The sequence below is a fragment of the Stegodyphus dumicola genome, chromosome 1 (assembly GCF_044657685.1).
Source record: "Stegodyphus dumicola isolate Sdum_Otavi_A_Nest chromosome 1, ASM4465768v1".
Lineage (NCBI taxonomy): Eukaryota > Metazoa > Arthropoda > Arachnida > Araneae > Eresidae > Stegodyphus > Stegodyphus dumicola.
In genome coordinates this window covers 149,925,456-149,947,394 of record NC_140768.1, presented here as the reverse complement: position 1 = coordinate 149,947,394, position 21,939 = coordinate 149,925,456, and the positions used below count along the sequence as shown (strand labels likewise).

The 21,939-nt window shown below is 32.4% G+C and overlaps 1 protein-coding gene across 1 annotated transcript; it reads left to right on the top strand.

The window, feature by feature from the left end:
- The first annotated feature begins 16,025 nt into the window (after positions 1–16,025).
- Positions 16,026–20,835, top strand: LOC118179309 (uncharacterized). Its single transcript, XM_035348495.2, has one exon. It carries the CDS (start codon positions 16,535–16,537, stop codon positions 18,209–18,211), a length of 1,677 nt encoding a protein of 558 aa, XP_035204386.1. The 5' UTR covers positions 16,026–16,534; the 3' UTR covers positions 18,212–20,835.
- Positions 20,836–21,939: the final 1,104 nt, after the last annotated feature.

The window sequence follows — 21,939 nt, the reverse complement described above, 5'->3', positions numbered from 1 at the left end:
ATCAGTAGAATGACTTTTCTTTCACATGTACTATTGTTCATTATTTTGAAAAAAAAAAAAAAAAATAGTCTAATCGATTTTGGTTAAAAAAAGATATTCAAAATGTTTTCAAAATGAACTTATATAAGTATTCGAATACTTTGAAGAAAGAGTTAATAAAAAAAAAAAAATTAATAAAATAACGAGACATTCAATACTCATAATGGTTAGATATCTTTTAGCTAAAGTTACACTTTTCACATGCATTTATCTATATTTTTTGTGTAACTGTTGTTCCATTCATACATGTTCAATTTGATTTAAGTCTGAAGACTAAATGAAGGAAGAAGTTGTGATAACTTCCGGACAGTTGTATGAAAACCACATGTGAACATTTAGGGCTGCATGTTTAGAATCATTATCCTGATAAAACATGAATGTATTTTGCATTCCAGTTTTCTTGCAGATGCTTTCAAATTTTCATAATAGTTATATACTGATCTATATAATTTTCCACTATAAATGATACAAGATTCTAGTGAAATTGGTTGCCTTTGGTATCTAGAATACTTGAGAATTGTGTAGCGACTATTCATTGACTTCTAAAAGGCTAGAGCGACAAGTCCAAAGTAGGATTTAAATATCCTTTTATGTAACTTGAGACCATCTACAGTTGGCCAATCCTGGGCTTACGTGAAGTCTCCACTTGGGCTTTAACTTAAGATAGAAAATAAGAAACTAATGCTAACTAACTAAAAACTAGAAAAAGCTGTACAGAAATAACTAACAGAGTTGGCCCTTAATTAAACCTCACTGGCAAATACTAACAGCCACATAACAATACGGCTGAACGTAGTAAGATTTAGCTTAAAGCAATGACATGGCCAGAAAGGAAGACATGCATTACTAAGCTCTTTCACGGAAGTAACTTCCGTAGAAGAAAAAAAAATTGACGTGGTCATTTTTTCCCGAGACTTCTTATTAAATACTGGTTCCACCTCGTTTATATAAAACGGAATTTTGAAAATTCATTTTGGTAGGGAGTTGTAGGTGGGAAACAAAAAAAAAAAAAAAAAAAAAAAAAAAAAAATTACAGGAAAGCTGTTTAAAAATAAAAATAAAAATAAAAAAAAAAAAAACCTACAAAGGTAAATTTCCCATTCCAGGAGCAGCGAGAAATATACAAACCATTTTGCTTCCAACTCTGTGCTTAACAGTATGCAGAACCATATTTAGACTTAATAAGGTCCTAAGCTATTTGAGATATGGGGCCCTTTATAAGTCTGTTACACAGTACAAAGTCCGTAATCCGGACTCGTCGGGACTTTGGCGATTCCGGATTATAGATCATCAGTTTAAATCTGGTATGATGGCATGCAGAAAATATACAATTAAAAATATGAAACCGTAATTTATGGAATAAAGAGCAATTATGATCTAATCTGTATCAAAATTTACGAAAAAAAAGTTTAATATTTAAAAGCTTACATTTGTTTCAATGAATAGCCACAAAATATAATAACTACTACTGAAATATAAATGAATTTTTCTATAAAAAATAAACCTTTATTTATTCCCCCCTTTTTTTAAACCTCAGGTTCTTAAAATACCATTTGAACTTTACCTACAACCAAGAACTAGCAAGTCTGCTCTAGGAACAGGATTTAAAAATTTAAAAACCTTGCTCCACAGAATATCCCAGCTGGTTTTTTTTTTTTTTTTTCTTGAAATAAAATACCAAGTATTTTCCTGTGATAAGAGATAACATATCATCATTACAGTCATTAAAACAACTCTGATTTTTTTCTATTATGTCATTCACATTTAATGATTTGAGTTCAACTTAATTGCAAAACAAATATTAGATACTTATGCTTCATAAAACAGAACTCTTAGTATCTAAGCCTGAATTTAAACCAAAGTTTTCCTAAAACACATACACTAATGATTTTAAAAATACTGATAATTCTTATATTGATTTAAGAATGTATAAAATGGAAAATTTATTGGAATACTGAATGCATAATTCACTTCAATACATAATTTATCTTCTTTTAATATGTTACATTATTTCAAAAATTCATATATACAGTTTCATTTTTTAAAAGTATGTACTAAAGAAAGATCTCTCAAATGATGTTGAATTTTAATGATGGCTGTTACATTTTTCAGTCAGTTGTACACTTCTATCAGAAGCAAAAATGTTTTATTTACTACATTCCACTCTTTTGTAGTTCTTTGAATACTGTACATATATTAATAAAACAACTTGAAGGACCACAGTCCATAGCTATCCTATAACAGTTAATATGCATGTATGATACAAGCTCTTGATCATCCAAGGTGACCTTGGTGTATATTACTTTGAATAATCAGTCTATCATATTAAAAAAAAAACTGAAATTTATGAATTCTTAAAATTATTCTTAGCATAAAGAATATAAAAATTTTTCTCAGTATCTTGCACAGAAGATCACCCACCCTGTGAAATTCCTAAATAAATATGAAGTTAACTGAATAATATTACTACAAACTGAACATAAATTTCAGAAGTTTTTCCCCACCAAAATATACTGAGGAATGGGTACTTGCCATTTTATTTACCATGTTCACATTCTAGGCACCTAAATAAATGTAATGAATTAATAGAAAAATCAAATTAAAATTCAGTTCAAATTTACATGGACTAGATTTTTGAAGTATTTGAAATTCAATTCTGTTGTAAAATATATTAACATTTAATTCTTATATTATTTGGCTAATTCCATTTCTTAAATCTTCATATAAAAATTTAGAAATGACTACAGATTAAGACAACTCTGACCAAATGAAAAAGAATTTAAAAATTCTGAAAATCATTAGAGAATGAGGGAATGGAATTTGCCTAATTTAAGTTTAATTAATTAAATACATTCCATTTATTTCTGAGAAACATTTTTCTTTGTTAAGACTAAAAATTAAAAAAAGGAGAGTAGGCAGCAATGAATTATTCTTCAATATCAAAATGTCCTAATTTCCATACTGGCTTTAGTTATCTATTAAATGAAAGTCCACAGGAGACATTCAGATAAATTTCTAAAATTACTACACTCAAAAGTCTTTAATCCGGACTCGTCGGGACTTTGGCGATTCCGGATTACAGATCATCAATTTAAATCTGGTAAGATGGCATGAAGAAAACATAAAATTAAAAATATGAAAACTTAATTTATGAAATAAAGAGCAATTATGATCTAAAGGGTATTAAAATATACAATAAAAAATTATTTATTTGTTTACTTTATTAAACATTTCTTTCAAAGCGCATGCGTAAAGAATACATTACGCATAGTCGAAATTAGAAAATTGCAATCAGAAAACTATTTGATGTGTATCCATAATATAATGACGAGAAAGACGAGAAATTTGATTAAATCATAATCAAAAACGGAGTACGAGATGAAATACTACATTTAGTAAGGAATTATAAGCCAAATAAAATAAAAACATCTGCCCTGAATATAAAGATAGTGCTGACAGATCAACTTCCAGTTCATTGTGCGCCGTGATGTCCCCCCTCCCTGCAGAGAGATGTAAAATTGATAAACAGATTTTGGAATGGTTAGAGAAACAAAGGATATGCCTTTATACATTTTTTTTGCAGCAATTCCACTTTTTGTTTGATGGACATAAAAACATGCTTTCACTTTGTAGATTCTTCGGCAGCTCCAGAATCAGAAATTCTTTTTGACATAATCTAAAGTTCAAGCTTACTTTTATAAAATTGCTCTAACAGTCCACAAAAAATAATAAGCCGGATCCATATAGAAGATTAAGGAACAACACAATCTGCAACATTAACTGAAATAGATAATTAGATAATTTTAGCTTAGCTTATACCGTCCGTTATACATTAAACGCGCATGCGTAAACGCATATGCGAATGCTCAGAAAGTTTGTAGCTTTGAGGTCCAGATCATTTCGGATTATGGACATCCAGATTAAAGGCTTTTGACTGTATTCTTATAATAGAAAAGGGATGGTCACTGTATGCTGCAGAAAAGCTTCTCGAACAGAAAGGTGATGATAAAGAAAAACTAAGTTATTTTATGAACTTGAGCATACTGTCTATAGCCACACTTGGAAATTTTCATTTTTTGGGGGGGGGGGGGTTAAAAATCTATTATCACCTGTGCCACTAAAACGAAAGGTAAAGTTCAATAGGAAAATTTTTTACAAATAACAGCAAGTTTAACGAATTAATCAAATGAAAGAAAATCCAGAATGACTTAAAATTTACACACATGCTCAGACATTCATACCCAGAATTAAAAAAAAAAATTTTTTTGTCAATAATGAAATTCTGAATTTAGTTTCAGTATTGCATGATAATCAAAACCAACACTTAAATGTCACTAACATATTTAATGAACTTTTGTCATTATGCAGAATGATACTAGCACAGCTACAACACACTGATTTTTACTTGAAAGAAATGCTCAAATTTTTTTAGTATGATTAGTCTTCATACTAAAAAAATGCTGAATAAATAGCTCAACCACCATACTCAAATAAAAACTGCTATTTAGCTATTTATTGGAAACTTGCCTTTACTAGAAAATCCACGAGCATAGCCTTTATACTTTAATGTAATAAGTTACGTGAAATAAATAAAACTATTAAAAACTAAATTCCATATTTATTCAAATTGGTAGGACCATCTGCTACTACTTTTTTTTATACTAAAAACAAATAATTATTAAATGATACACATGGCTGGAAATTTATGAATACAGCAAATGACATACTCTTTAATAAATTCATTTCACATTTTGTTCCAATTGATCGATTTACTTAGAAAAAATTTAAATTATGGACATATCCCATATAATTAGCAGAAATCAGTAGTTAAGGTCAAACATTTCACCAATCTGTTTAAGCCTTAAATTTACTAATAATGATACTATAATTAAGGCCTTTTTACGAAAAGTTGACTTCTATGCAATCAAATAAAGCATGTTAACCTGCAAAGCACAGAAGTCAAACTTGAAATCTGAAAAATAGCAAGACTTTTGGGAGAAAGTAGAGATGCTTTGCCAAAAATGGTACAAAAGATGCCAAACGGAATATCTCTGCTGGTAACCTTTTACGCTCATCTTCAAAACATATCGCAGCCATTTTTTTTATCAGATTGATTGTTTCTTTCCAGTGGCATAGCTAGGATTCCAACGCCCGGGGACAACTGAAGAATTTACGCCCTTTTCTATGTGTCAAGAATGCAAAACATTCATTAAAAAATTTCATAGCATTAATTTGGCGCCCCCTGGATGCTGCGCCCGGGGACAGATGTCCTCTCTTGCCCCACCCTAGCTACGTCACTGTTTCTTTCAATACTGGCATACAATTACATAGAATTTTTACCAGAAAGTTCAATTTTATGCCCTAATGCCATTCGCGGTATTTAAGTCAATTAGGATGCAATCACACAGCTCAGCGAAGGCGAAAATATAGAAAAGATAAAATCAAGGGTTAAATTCATCAATTCTAATGAGAATGCACTAGCGAAGTAAAGTACTGGGTTTTACATAATTCTTAAGTAAGCTTCGTACGAACTGAAATAATACTTGCATTTAAACTTGTATTCCATATTAAAATGTAACTTGAAATTATTGTAGTTAATTACTGAATCATTGAGAGAATTAGATTTTTGTAGCGTAGTTTGAGCAAAGAATTACGTGAAATGAGATCACTTGGGTTCACGTGATACGAACCTGCGAATCAGGATGTTGTACCATGAAAGTATAGTAAATTCTTAAATTAATGTTTTTTAAAAAATTTATTGTCTTTTTACAAAACTTTAAACGATATTAAAATGTTTATGCCTTTAAAATAAAAAAAATCTTAGAACCAACATTTTTTGACAATTTTTATATGTATTATGTGTTGTCGCCAATAAAGTGCGCTTGGCGAGATTTGCGCCGGCGAAACAGAAAAGTACCATACTGATTTATACAGAAATATTTTAATGCATTTATTTTTTAAATTGCTTCCAAATGAATTCGTTCTTAATTATATCCAAAAAATTAAAGATTAAAATTGCGATTTAAAAGGTCTACCAGACTTTTCGAGAAATGAAATACTTAGCAGAGAATGCACAGCCTATGTTAATTATAATTCTGAAGAGAAATTCTTGCAATTAGAAAAGCCACTACCTTTCAAATTGAGACCTTTTCCCGACTGCGATATTTTAAGTTTAGAAATGAAAAGGCAGATGTTATTTATGTCTGGATAAAAGGTACAGAGTTAAAAACTGCAAGCAAAAAGTAAAATTAGCTTCTATAATTAACAAACATTCGAAAGTGAATTGTTGGGCATTAAAATAACACAAACAAGAACTAATTATCATACTTATTCAAAAAAGGTAGAAAGAGCGAATTCTATATAGACTAAATAAAAATAATATTCACAGGAAAAGTGCACAGCAAAAATGGATGACAAAAATACACATGTAAGAATTAATTTTCAAACTGATACATATTCAAAAGAACTGCATGACGAACAGCAACAACGAACTAGCTACACACAGAAATGACATTTTTCTTGAATCATTAAATTTGGCACATAATCAGATAAAATAAAAATTTTCACACATAAAAGGCAGAATTTATCCTAGAATATAATAAAAAATTCAGTAATTAATATCAGAAAATCTTTTACCAATCTGTTAGGCCAAGAACTTAACCTGCATTAGTTTTAATGAATATTCTCAACAAATCGCATCTCAATCTGTCAAATAAACTGTGTTAATATGCAAAACAAGATATTAAATAATACAAACAAGAATTGACATATTTATTCAAAAGAGGCATAAAGAAGAACAATTTTTACGCAAACTAAGTAAAAACGGCACATTTACTTGAAATTTTCTCAAAAATTTACCAGCACAATAAAAAGAGACATTGAGGGAAAAAAATAAAAAACAAGAATTATTTTTTTTATATCTACTCAAGAAAAAAAAAAAAAAAAAAAAAAGGCAGAATGAGCAGCAGCAACACAAAACAAAGTAGACAATTAAAAATAGTAATTTTAATGAATCGATCATTAATAATGAAATTCTGGGCATGTACCACATAATCAGAGATAAAGTACAAATTTTCATACATAAACAGCAGATTTTATCCTACAATATGACTCAGTAATTAAGAGCAGGTAATATTTTACCAATTTGCTAGGCCAAGATCTTACCATCATTGGTTCTAATGCATTTTTCAACAAACAGCATTACACATTTGTCAAATAAACTGCATTAATCTGCAAAACAACACATTAAAAGAATACAACTAATTAACATATTGGCTCAAAAAAGGCATAACGAAGAGCAACTTCTACACAAATTCAGTAAAAATGGCACATTTACTTGAAATATCCTCAATCAGAAGTTTACTAGTAAAGCTTTTACATATGTTAGAATTTTCGTGATTACTTAAAAAAAATGGAAACAGTAATCTCTGCACGACCTAAATGAAAATGGCGCATTTATCTAAAAACACGGTAATCGGCCAGAAATCTACCAGCACATAAAAAAACAGAAAATGAGCATGGAAAAATATACGCATGCAAAAATTACTTTTAATATTTAATAATAAATATAAGATATAAAGCAAACACTTACCAGAGAAATAGAAACCTTGGTTATTTGACGAATAACCTGAAATTTGCCATTGCGCACATCTAAAACTAAACAACTTCAAATTAATCAAGCAAAATGTGTAAATTTGGAAAACAAGGTATTAAAAATTTATGGTAGAATTTTAGCATACTTACGGATCAAAAACAGACCACTCTTCAACCACAGTTCCAGAAATAAGAATGAGCCGATGACGCCAAATTACTTGGCGAGAAAGTTATTAGTAGATCTTCATGCAACCCAGAGAATCTCGTAACTCCTCCCATTTTCCCCCCTTTTTTCTCGTTAAGATAACCTGTCAACAACGAATTCCCCTCGTATTTACTATTATTTACTCTGCTCTTTGACTGCTGTGGTAGCGTGTAATCGCTGATACAGTTCTCTTTTTTTTATTTTGCTTCGATTATTATATCTTCTGCACAAAATCAAGAAAAACTGCCCATTTCAGGGCCAAATACTTCTGTTTCCTCAGAAGGTGTTTTTGATTCTAAATCGAATCAAAATCAGGAAGGAATAACCGTGTGCGATAATACCAATTGTGGTATGTCTGATAATTCTGATTGTGTTGCGAGTGATATGGTTCATTGTGCAAATGATTTTAGTATAGCTGAGAGTAATTTTGTTTGCTGTGATTGCTTAAAACTTTCAACTATAGATACAATTTGAAACACCATGCATATAAATTTCATTACAATAATACTACATTAATTGAGTCTCTGAAAACTAAGTTCTAATAGTATGGTTGATTGTGCAAATAATTTTGTATGTTCTGATTGCTTAAAAACGTACCAAAATAAATGCAGTTTGAAACGCCATACCAACACATTACACTCTAATAATACTACATTATTTATTCTTTAAAAAGTGGTCGATCACCAAGCTACAAATGTGAGGACTGCTATCTGAAATTTAGTGACCTAAAAAATTGGAAATATCATCAAAATAAAATTCATACTTCTAACAGGTAATTATGTGTGTCCTGTATGTTATGCTAATTTTGAAAAGCGAGAAAAAATATTTCATTTCAAAAATGTTCATGATGTTGATTTGAATCATACTGAGCTGGAATTTAATTCATTTGATGATTTTTTGGCATAGAAGGCAGAAATTGAAAATAATACGAAGTCAAAATTTCTTATGGAGTAAGCATATTTAATATACATGGTGTAATGCCACTGTTCAGGAAATTTTATATCAGAAAGTAAAGGTTTGCATCACTTAAAAATTCTTGAAAGCAATAAAATAAACGTATATTGCCTAGCTGAATTAAAAGTAACAGAACATACAGATGGCAAATGTGTAGTGTCATATCAGAAAAATAGGGCCCACCAGCGGCCGAGCGGTAAAGTCGCTGAACACTGGTAGTTCGGTCCGAGGTTGGAATCCCGCGAACGGACTGGCTGCATGGGCGTTTTCATGGTTTTCCCCATGTGTAACGTGTATACGAACCAGTTTCCCTTAGAAAGTGCGGTAAAATCCTAGTATACGGTGCAGCTTTGGCGCGACTTTGAAAATTATCGCCAACACCAAAAATGATCCAAAGAACATCTGTCTATATATATACTATACACACATACTATATATACTATATAAATAGTATATACTATGTTTAACTGTATATTTTCTTTGAATGACCCGTTAACTACTCATCGTATATGTCCCGTTTTTACTGCTCATCATAAAGTCACCAAAAGTAGCCAAATCCCGTGTGCACTGGATACTAGGATTAAACCGAAAGTGCTCCACGAAGGCATCCCTCCCCTTAGGCAGATAGCCCTCAAGGCTTTTCCATAATCTCTCACACACACACACATATCAGAAAATACATATTGGGCATCGGAATGATTTAGGTCACTTATTTTTAACAACAGACGAAATAAAAAATATTGCATCAAAGATAGCAGCAAAAATTTCTCTGGATAATATTTTAGATGAAATTAGAAATTCTCTATGAGATGCTGGGCTTCAGAAGGTTCATTTACTTAGAAAACAAGATTTACATAACATCAAAAAATCTTTCAATTTGTCTTCTAATTCTGTTAAACATGAAAATGATTAGGTTTGTGTAGATATGTGGGTACCTGAAATGCAAAATTCTGAACATCCATGCATTTCATTTTATAAAACCCAGGGATCAACATAGCATGAGTGAATATTGTACACGATATTCATTTCTAAAAGGAAATGATTTTGTTTTGATAATGATGACAGAAGCACAAAGAGAGATACTGAAAAAATTTAGTTCTAACTTGTATATGTATTGATGGTACACATGGGGTGAATGCATACAGATTTGAACTCGTAACTTTACTTACAATAGATGATTTGTGCCAAGGATTCCCGTGTGCATTTTTAATTTCTAATCCATGTGATCAGCCAGTGCTATCATTTTTTTTTTTTTCATGTATTAAAGAAAATGTTGGGCAAATACAACCACAAATATTTATGTCTGAAATGGGTTTACTACAGAAACGTCTTTTTTGTGCATGGCATATTGATAAAGCTTAGACAAACAATTTAAAAAAAAAAAAAAAGAAAATCAATGGTGTTGAAAAACAGGCAAAAACATATAAAATTATTAGATCTCTCTTAGAAGAACAAGACATTCATACTTTTCATACACTGACAGAAGCAGCAATAAAATTACTTAAAGAAGATCCTGACACTATTGTATTTGTAAATTACTTTGAAACATATTATTTATAAAATACATCTAGCTGGGCATACTGTTATAGATTTCACAGTGGTGTTAACATAAACGTGCACATCGAATGAATTCACCGAACATTAAAATATATTTATCTTCATGGAAAAAATGTTAAGAGATTGGATAACACCATACATGGTATTATGAGATTTGTAAGAGATAAAATGATTAACTGCTTAATTACAGCAAATAAAGTTAAATTAACAAGTAAGATTTGGGTTTTAAGAATCAGACATAAAACAAATGAAACACTATGTTTATAAGTAATAGAGAATGAGAATGGGTGGTCTGTTTCATCAACACATACAGAAATATACACTATACATAAAAGTAACAAAACTTGTACATGTCACATACAGTGCACTGTGTGTAATCTATGCATTCAATGATATATATGCAGCTGTATTGATTCATCAGTTTGTAGAGACATTAGGTATTTTTTTGAAAGCAGGCAAGATGAAAAATATGCAACACCTTCACCGGGAATCAAACTGTGGACCTCTGGATACATATCACACCATGAAGGCATGCCAAGAAGGTGGGAGAAATACTTTACCTAATCGTCAAATCCTGGGCGTGGAGAACAATCATCTAACACTCTTTTAGTTCGGGCACCACTGTACAGACATTAGAATTTTACATTGGAAGCAAGAGGGATTGAAAAATTAGCAATGCCTTCGCCGGGAATCGAACCACGGACCTCTGGAATGTGCGCCCAGTGTGCAGACCACCACACCAAGAAGGCGGGAGAAATACCTTATAAGTTAGGTGGAGTATGTGCAAACACACTAGAAATACTGCTACTTATTAAATACATTACTTACATCAGCACACTAGAAATACTGCTACTTATTAGATACATTAATTACATCAGCACACTAGAAATACTGCTACTTATTAAATACATTACTTACATCAGCACACCAGAAATACTGCTACTTATACTACAACTACAATACATAATGAATTATCCACTTATTATAGATGATGAAAATGAATTTTGAATTAAGTAGCCGAAAAAAAAAATCACAGACCCTCTCACTGGAACACACAGAATCGTAGCTAGGGTTTTCAGCCCCCAGAGACAACTGAAGATTTCGTGCCCTCTACTGCTCGCCAAGGATGGAAAAGATTTAATTCTAAAATGTCGTAACATCAGTTTGGCGCCCCTTGGATTCTGCGCCCGGGAACAGATGCCCTCCTCTAGCTATGCCCCTGGGAACACAGAAAGAATGAACTAAAACAAACATGTTTAGAATTAGTAGATTCATTAAAATATGACAAACAATGTGATGTGTTAAACAAGATTCTTAAGTTAGCACCACTACAAATAAGAAGCGGCTGATATGTTAAATGCACAAGAAATACATTTCCCAAGTGCTAATAAAGGTATTCCACCTAAGAAAAATATAATACCCAAAAGATTCTCAAATACAAAACGAAAAGGGAACTGACAAAATAGTAACTTCACAGAATAAAGATAATAATACAATTCTAAAAATTATTTTGGATCACAAAAATTTTACACATAATAGCACAGAAGAAACTTAACATATCTAGTGAAAAATATATATTTTAACAATAGTCATTAGTACCTATTCACAATTCCTTTTGTCCATTTTTATCATCTAAAACATCTTCTTTCAACTGCCTGAAGTGTTTTATATGTGTCAGATGATATATATATATATTTTTTCTTATTTATATAATATCTCTCTCATTCTTCAGAACTTCTCTTTAATAATAAGATAATTCCCACTCTGATCCTTAAAATGATCAGAAACAGATGTAGAAGTTCAGAACAGGGTTTTAAACCTTTATCTCAGGTCCTCGTGGTAGGCTGATGTATTCTGTGATTAATGAGTAAGTCTATTTTTGTTCATCCTCATTGCATTACTGTCTTCCTTGCTCCCCCCCAAGTCCAACAGTACCAAACATTGTCCATACAATCAATCATTCATTGACTTTTAATCTGTTCAGTCAATAGATTATTACCAAACGTTTTAATGTTAATAAATATATTTTGGTGAAACTGAGTCAATCCCAAATTTGAACAGTAAGCAATATTTTCTACTATTTAATATTTGTCAAGTTTTTTATTTTCTAATTATGCAACCCCATGTACATTCACATGTTGTGCACTGGCCATTTCATTATGTGTAGAATTGTTTAAAACTAACTGAACATTGTAACAATCTCATCGCAGTTTTGTGAATTGCCACATGCTGCTACATTTTTATTTTGGGGTTTTAATTATTAATAACATTAAATGGTAGAAACCTTAATTTTTTTAATGTTAACTAGCTTTACATACCTGGTAAAGGTACCTGGTATTCCTGTACCTTGAATAAGGCTTACTTGTACATTATGTAAACTTGTATTTTATGCCAATCAGTCCCCCTCCCCACACATGTTGATGTCAGCATTTATTCGTATTCCTTACATTTTACAGCAATAATTCATAAGTTTGTCTTATAGATATCTGAGATATGAAGGAATATGTAATGAACACGTCCCCCCCCCTTTGGGGCTGAATTTTGAAAATGTTTGAAATTGGTTTTTAGATATTCATATTCCATACATTTTAACTCTTTCGCATCGAAGTCGCCCCAAGCGCCCGAGCATTCAGACATCGGCTGGACGCGCGAATAATTTCCTACCCAGTGCTTTCCCCCATCACGTTACTGCATTACTCATTGCTTTCAGGTGTTGTTAAGTCACATGTCAATCATTCTTTTGAAGCTACTAAAAGTAGCTTCCTTGTTTCCTTTGTTCCTTCCTTTCTTTGGTTACTGTCAGTGTTTAGCTTTTGATGCCCGAAGTTGCAATCCCGTCTCAAGGGGGAACTTCACACAGTGTCAAAGCGTCGAAGAAAGAAGTTCTCGCTTTACTTAAGTAAGGCTATTGTTAGCACTGTAGTATTCAACTTGTCATGGGGGAAGGAAAAGCATTCCAGGAGAAATTCTTAGATACGGGCGTTTTCGATGTTTGGGGAATTGAGATTTTGCCCTCTCTCGATGCGAAAGAGTTAAAGCAAGAATTTTATGTACATCTGTTTCTTCCTTATATGAAAAAACATAGAAACACGTTTTGCCCGCCGAATCTTAAAAATTGCTTCTTAAATAACATCTTCGGTACAAAAGGAATAAGCTCCTAAGTTTTGATATCTCTAATAGCTTTGGGCGATGATCTGTAGGTGAATAAATCAGGAATTCTTCCTTTATGTATAGATTTATAATAAAACATCTGAACAAATAAATATGTATACCAATTAAAAAGAAAACTATTTCAGATAAACTAATAAAAGAGATTAATTTACACTCAGTAATGCGCACCAAGTTTGCAACGTTTTAAACGAGTGACGTTTGAAAAAAACGGCTTTGACCACTTCAAGCTTTTTGGAGTAAACACGCTGTGCGTGAACCTGCACAAATGAGCAGTGAGGAATCAGGAGGAAACTAGCATCTGAGGGGCTAGACGCTTGTGCCTCCTGCCAGTAGTGTGGTTGCAGTGGTCCGAGATGGAAGCTCTTATTCCTTCTCCTGCTGCCTGCAAGGTTGGGTCAGTGATAAAGTTCTTGAATGCAAGTACTGCGCCAATTGAAATTAATTGTCAGGTCTATGGGACACACATCATGAGTAAAGCAGATGATGCATCATTGGTGTAGGCAGTTTTCAGAAGGTTATCAAAGTGCTCATAATGAAGAGTGCAGTGGTAGACAGTCCCTCATCAATGATGATCTTGTTGAGCTTGTGCGGCAGCTCGTGATGGAGAACCGTCGCTTCACGATTACGAAGCTGAGCAGCCATTTTCTGCAGATATCACAATCCTTGTTGCAAGAGATTGTCACTAAGCACCTGCTGTTCAAAAAAATGTGTGCCAGGTGGGTGCCGAAAAACCCGACATCTGAACACAAAATTGAACGCTTAGGAACAGCACTGACATTTTTGTAACGGTATCACGATGACGACAACAAGTTCCTCAATGGGATCGTCACAGGTAACCAGACTTGGATTCTGCACTTCGCCGCTGAAACCAAGCAGCAGTCAATGCATTGGCAGCATAGTGGATCTCCAGTCGGGACGAAATTCAAACAGATGCTATCGGCACACAAAGTGATGTGCACAGTGTTTTGGGACAAGAAGGGCATTCTGCTCATTGAGTTCCTTCCACGTGGTGAAACAGTAAACGCTGACCATTACTGTGAAACACTGTGGAAATTGTGACGCGCCATTTGAAAAAGATAAATGGCTTCGAAACGTTTTGGGGATCGAGAAGTGATACGTCTTCATACAACTTCCTATGCCCTTTAAACCTACTATTCATCGATTAAATGGCATTATCCAATATAAAAGTAAAGACAATAACTTGTTTGATAGAGCAATTTAAATTATAGTCGGCTGATTCTTCATCGTCTAATTGTTTCACTTTTGGTATCTTCTAACAGGTAGCTATTCTTTTATATCACAACCCAGGCTTTCTAGTTTATTATTGTAATCGGTTGCAAACAATTTTGATGCATTAAATGTTAAATTGAAGTTTCTAGAGATGGCTTTTAAAGAGCTTGCAGCCTCCCTAACTATATTATATGCTAGCATGTAATCTAATCCTTTAGTCTGCAAATATTTCATTACTGGCTCAGTATATTGAAATATTTTCAAATATACACGAGCAGACAAAATTATTCTAAAAGTTGATATTTTATCCTGAATAGATTTTGCCATTTGTCGTATCTGTGCATTTTGTATACCATTGGAAGATATACTTTTCAGAGAAAGTATTAATTCTACGCACATACTCTCCCTCGCAGGGCTGTCTCGCCGAGTCATCTGTGTCAATTCGATTGTTCGAATTTCTTGATCAGCCCATAACCGCACCAGCCTCATCCACCACTGAATCTTACGGATATCTAAAGTGTGAAGAAATATGTGAAAACATATTTTGCCCCTGTGGCGACTTGCCTGTTACATGCTGCCAGTCTGGTAACCCATAACAATGAAAGACAAAATAATATTTATTCTATTCTATTGTTATGATTATTACGATCTGTCTCAATTATTGTACTACCTTAATAAAAATTTTATTACCACAGCCCCTACCACCTTGGGGGCCGAATTCTCAAGGGTAGGGGTCCTTGGGGTGTCGAACTTCTGAAACTGGTTTTTAAGTATTCATGTTCCATACATTTTAAAGCAAGACTCTTGTGTACATCTGTTTCTTCCTTATATGAAAAAACGTAAAAACATTTTTTGCCCTCCCCACCCCCATTGGGTGCCGAATTTTTAAAAATCTCTTCTTAAATGACGCCTTCAGTAGACAAGAAATGAGCTCCTAGCTTTTGATATCTGCATCTGTAATAGCTTTGGGCGATGATGTATAGATGAATGAATGAATAAATATCAGGAATTCTTTTATACACAAATCAAAATAATATATTATTTGATAGAAAATGAGAAACAATAAAAAATCAATATCAACACGTAAATATGTATCCGACTTAAAAAGAAAAATACTGTAGAAAAACTAATAAAAGAAATTAATTTGCACTGAGTAATGCGCAGCACTTTCGTAACTTGACAGCACGGCGTCGGTGCCAGCTGATTCCTTTCTGCATGTCGAGCTCCCTGATATAAACACGCTGCGCGTGAATCTGCGCAAATGATCAGGGAGGAATCAGGAGGAAACTAGCATCTGAGGGGCTAGACGCTTGTCAAAACAAGACATCTCCTGTGGCTGTTTGACTTCGTCAATTACAGGTAGCAAAGAATTTGTCTGTAATTTAAGGGATGCAAGAATTTAAAACTTTAATATGTTGATTTCTTTTATTGCAGAAGCATAAATTTGATAACTTTCTGTTAAATCAACAAATCATTCGAAACTAATGCTACTGAAATATTAATCAGTTTACGACTTAGAAAAACAAAGTATGTTACTGTTGTCTGCTTCCTCACGTATAAAACGAAATGATTTTTTTATAAAATATAAATAAAGTGTTTGCGAAATGTTTTTCGATGATAATGAGCTTTGTTTACTAATCTGAGAAAAAGTAATGGTGTTTGTAACAAGTCATTTGCATTGAAGTAATTTTTACAAATCCATCTAAATATTGCCAATGAAAACAGGTTATGGAGCCGCCAAATATTTATAAACTTTCTTTTTGAAAAATCTTCATTGAACCAAACATGCTTGCAAATAAAAAGCAGAAAAGTTTTACCTGTCATGTATGCAGCTCTACTTTTGATCAAAATAATTCTTTACAGGAACATTTGCTTTCACATACAGGAATGGAACCTCATATATGTGCTGTATGTAATCAGTCGTTCATGCAAAAGGACCAATTAGTAGTACATATGCTTACCCATACAGGAGAGATATCTGATGTAAATAATATGTGTGACAAGCCGTTCACACCAAAACAATATTTAGTGATTTTCGTGAACATCCAGACTAAAGAAAAAACTAATGTTTGTATTGTGTGTAACAAGTCATTTACATTAAAAAAGAATTTGAAAACACACATGAGTATCCACACAGGAGAAAAGCCATTTATGTGTGATCTATGTCATAATTCATTCAGACAAAAGTCTCAACTAGAAGCACATTTGCCTTTCCACACAGGAAAGAAACCTCATGTATGTGGTAAGTGTGGGAAGTCATTTACCCAGAAGTACAGTTTAAAGATGCACATGCCTATTCATTCAGGAGAAAAACCTCATGTATGTGAAATCTGTGGGAAGTCATTTACAATAAAACAATATTTAAGATCTCACATGCGTACCCACACGGGAGGAAAATCTCACATTTGTAATTTATGTAAAAAGTCATTCAAATGTAAGCAGAGTTTAATGACACATATACTTATACACACGGGTGAGAAACCTCATGAATGTGATACATGCCATGAGTCATTTACATTAAGGCAACAACTTATGACACATATGGTAACCCACACAGGAGAGAAACCTCACATATGTGACATATGTAAACAATCATTCTTGCAAAAGCACCTTTTAAGCAAGCATATGCTTATTCATACAGGAGAGAAGCCTTATATATGTGATATATGTAGTAGGTCATTCATGCAGAAGCACAATTTAACGGCACATCTGCGCATTCACACAGGAGAAAAACCTTACGTGTGTGATGTATGTGATAAGTCATTTTCGCAAAAACAGAATTTAGTGTCTCATGTGTATATCCACACAGGAGAGAAACCTCACCCATGTGATGTATGTAAGAAGTCATTTACTGAAAGACAAAAGTTAATTGTTCACATGCGTATACACACAGGAGAGAAACCTTTCACATGTGAATTTTGTGATAAGTCATTCAAACGAAAGCATCATTTAGAAGAACATATGCATATCCACACAGGAGAGAAACCTTATGTATGTGATATATGTGGTAGGTCATTTACAAGGAAAACACGATTTGTGACACATATGCATATCCATACAGGAGAAAAACCTCATATATGTGATATTTGTAACAAGGCTTTCAGATTTAAGCAAAATTTAGTAGATCATATGAAAATCCATACAGGAGAGAAACCTTACTTATGTGATGTATGTAGCAAATCGTTCAGAAAAAAGGTGGATTTAGTCAATCATATGTGTATCCACACAGGAATAAAACCTCACATATGTCATGTTTGTGGCAAATCCTTCAGTCGAAAGCATAGTTTAAAGCTTCATGTGTGTAGTCATACAGGAGACAGACCTTATGCTTGTGAAATATGTGAAAAAACATTCACATACAAAAAGCAGTTAGAGACACATATGAATCATAAACATGCAAATGATAAATCTTATTTGAGTGATATAGAATTGAATTTTGATAAATTGAAAGAACTGGAATAAATTTGAGTAGTTGACAAAAGTAAGTTTTTTTCCTAACCAGAAATTCTAGTTTGCTGTACATAATAAGTAACTAGTACAAAAGTAGTTTGTAAGGCTAATCTTTAGAATATGGTAACAGGTAGTTTGGTGACATTTTGATAAGGCGATAAAGGTTACTAGCTAGGACTTAGCAATAATCTGAGAAGTACACAGTTCGAATCACAGATTATTTTGTCTCGGACAAATGAGAGATTGAGACATGTCATGTGACATTTTCCGGAAAATTCTGATCGTGATTTTAGCTAATAAGCACTTAGAAACAATTTTCGCTGCTAAAGTGCAGAATCGCCCACTTATTTGGCACTTTTTACAAGAGTAAGAAAAATTGGATTTTTGTCAATTTTCTTTGACTTTTTAAGTGAAAATAGGTCGATGTGTACACAGATAAAGTCAAGAGTGTGCGCAATGCCATTTTTGTGCAATTCTGGGGTATTTTTTTTAAGGGAAAATAGGTCGACGTGTACATGGATACCGTGTATGTGCAATTCTTAAAAACGCAGCAAGCAGACACGCTCAATTTCGCACCTAATTTTCGTCGTAATTAAGCATTTTTTCCCCATAAAAGTTCTAGTGTAAGCGTAATTCGGCTAGCAGATTGTTGGAAAAAATGTTAAGAGAAAAAAAAAAAATGCCTTTAGTTTGTGAAAACAAAATGGCGTCCAAAACAAAACTAACAGGTTGCTGTAGCAGGGTTGGTTATCAAATTTTCGCCAAAAAATCGCCAAGTTACCATAATGTAAAGATTCACCGTTTGTAATATTCAGTGTACTTGGTATATGTAATGTAGAAGTAGCGGTACTATTCTGTTTTGAGGACCATAAAAAATTGCAGCGAAAATGTATGCGCCAAATCTAGCAAACATGCCCATTTAACAGCACACCAAATCTAGCATACATGCTGATTTCAACTTGCGTTTATATAGTTCTATATTTCTTAAGACGCAATTGAAATATTAGTTTAATTTTTAAATCCTTTTTTGATATCCTATGGATTTAACAATTTGGGAATTGCCCATGACGACAAGTCTACAATAGAATTTTTTCAAAGAAAAGGCATCGTTAATTATAGAAAATTATGTTTGAAAAACCAACGAGATAAAGTTAAGCTTTAGCGATAACTTGGTAGCGAAATAGCAATGCAGGAATACATTCAGTTATGTTTAGCCTTTTTTTATATAAATTATAAGAATGATCTGAAATAGTTATTTACTCTTATGCTTCCATTCAGTTATGTTTGGCCTTTTTTATATAAATTATAATAATAAAGTATTATATGAAATTAATCTTTCATATAAATTAAAACAATGATCTTTAGATAGATATTTACTATTATATTTCCTTTCTTGCATTAGAGTTGCCGCAATTATTTTTGGCAGCACTGGCATCAACAATAGTTTGGTGAAACAGGAACAAGAATAACTCAGATGACTAATAAAGTAATTAATATTTAAAAAATTAATTATTAATATAATTAAGTAATTTAATAAAATGTTAAGAGATAAATAAAAATTTAACAAGTTATTAAATGAAGCATAAATAGTTAAACAATAAAATAAAGTACTGTATCTTGACTTATTTGGCATAGTGGCTGGAATTTAAATTTCACACAAAAACTGAGAAATAACTCAATCGGTCTTCGGTTGAATATAATGTACTACTTCAAGGGATTATACAGATAAAGACCATTCTTTTTCCCAGCACACCTACGAAAAAGCAAATCGTTAAAATGGTTAAAGCATCTCTAGAGAGAATGTATAAACATCAACAGAATATCGAAAAATTTTAATGGATGATATGTAAATATGAAAACAAAAAGAGAAGAGTCCAACATTGCATCTGACAACGATCTCCTGTCAATATAATTCTAGTTGTCATTTAGAATGTGACTGACCAGGGGAACAAATTTTTCCCTAATTCGAGGGTTAGCTGTTAAAAGAGAAACAAATGACAATTTTCATCAAGTCTTTGTTTACATCTTTCCAAAAAGTTTGCAGGTGCTCTTTTCTGCCAGAAGACACTAGCATTAGAACGAAAAATTTACCTGCTGTCATAAATTTATTGTACTTTCAGGAGAATAAACCTTTGACATTTGAATGGGGGCTTTTCTTTCTTTAAAAGTCTCGACCTCCGTCTAAAGGTTTATTTCCTGTGGAAAGAGAAGTTAGAATCAATTTTTAATATAATTTTTATCATTAAAAATAAAATTTCTGAGATCAAGTTTCTGTTGAATTTGTTGTTCAGTTATATAAGTATCGGAGCTTTTTTATTTGGGGCTCCACTGTGATCGAGCTAGAATTATGATTTATCCCCAAAACTAAAAAGGAGTATCGGAGCCAGGCTCTGGTGAGCTCCTGAGCATTTAAGCTGTGCATTTATCAAATGTATTTTTCAAATGTTTTGTTTTATATAAGTATTGCATTGACTTCTCTTCTTCTTGTAACACTTCAATGATTTTTCATTACACTTGTTATGCTAGTCACCATGATTGTATTTCTTGCAAATTTAACAGTATGAAAATATATTCCTATATTACCTGACTTTTTGAGGAACATATGAAGCAGCTACTAGAATAAAAATTTCTTTCTACTTCTGAAATTTTATTTGAATTGATCTAACACAATGCAAAATAAAATTGTGATTTAACTTGTATTCATACACACTTTGAAACTATGCATGTTTTCCTGGAGAAGCTAAAGGTTATATGATAATACAGGTTTTCATCCGCAGAGAACCCGTTGGCGCCGTTGCATTTTTACTCGCCAAGCTCGCCATTCATCGACGATGAGCCGAGCCGTAAATGTGATATTTTGTAAACGTGATTTTTAGTGCATGTAAATTCAAATTAGGAGACAAAACAATATATTAAGCATATGGTAGTAAAAATTCACAGATAATAAGCATGTAAAAGTAAAACTAACCGGTTAAACGTGATATACGAAAATAAATTTGTATGAAATTCAAGTTAGTGCAGAAAAGAATATATTAAGCATAAGACAATATATAAGGATTTATAACGGAAATAAAAATTCGGCTGATCTTTGGAATATGGTAACAGGTAGTTTGGCAACATTTTGGAGGCGATAAAGGTTACTACCTAGGACTTTGGTAATAATGTGAGAAGTTCTCAGTTCCGATTACGCATTATTTTGTGTGAGGGAAATGAGAGATCATGAGATATGTCATGTGACATTAATGGACGAATTATAGTTCTTTAATCGGAAAAGCGGGGGGGGGGGAATTTGGAAAACTGTAGTACTATATTATTTTGTATTAAGCTTCATTGTGTGTTGTGTGAAATAGTGGAAATGTGCGTGCCACGTAATAAAGATTCTGAAGATTAGGTAAGTGATGTAGTTTTATTCATTTCAGGATATTATTTTTATGCATTGTTCTAAATGTAAAGAGTAAATAAATTAATATGATATTATTGGAAAATTGTTATTAGCAATGATTTAGTTTTAAGTAATTAGGATTGTAATCTAATTTTTATTAATTTAATGATCGTGATTTTGTGAGTTATATGTTTGTAGTATTTTGGAATACGTTTGAGTAGAATACGTCGAGTATTTTCATGCATTTTCGTAAAATTTTTCTAATTTATGAGAAAAAAGCAGTGTATATGGATATAGTGAAGAGTGTGCGCAATGCCATTTTTGTGCAATTCTGGGATGTTTTTTTAAGTAAAAATAA

Excerpts from the sequence above, each read along its gene's own strand:
- LOC118179309 (XM_035348495.2), top strand. The coding sequence starts at position 16,535 with ATGCTTGCAAATAAAAAGCAGAAAAGTTTTACCTGTCATGTATGCAGC.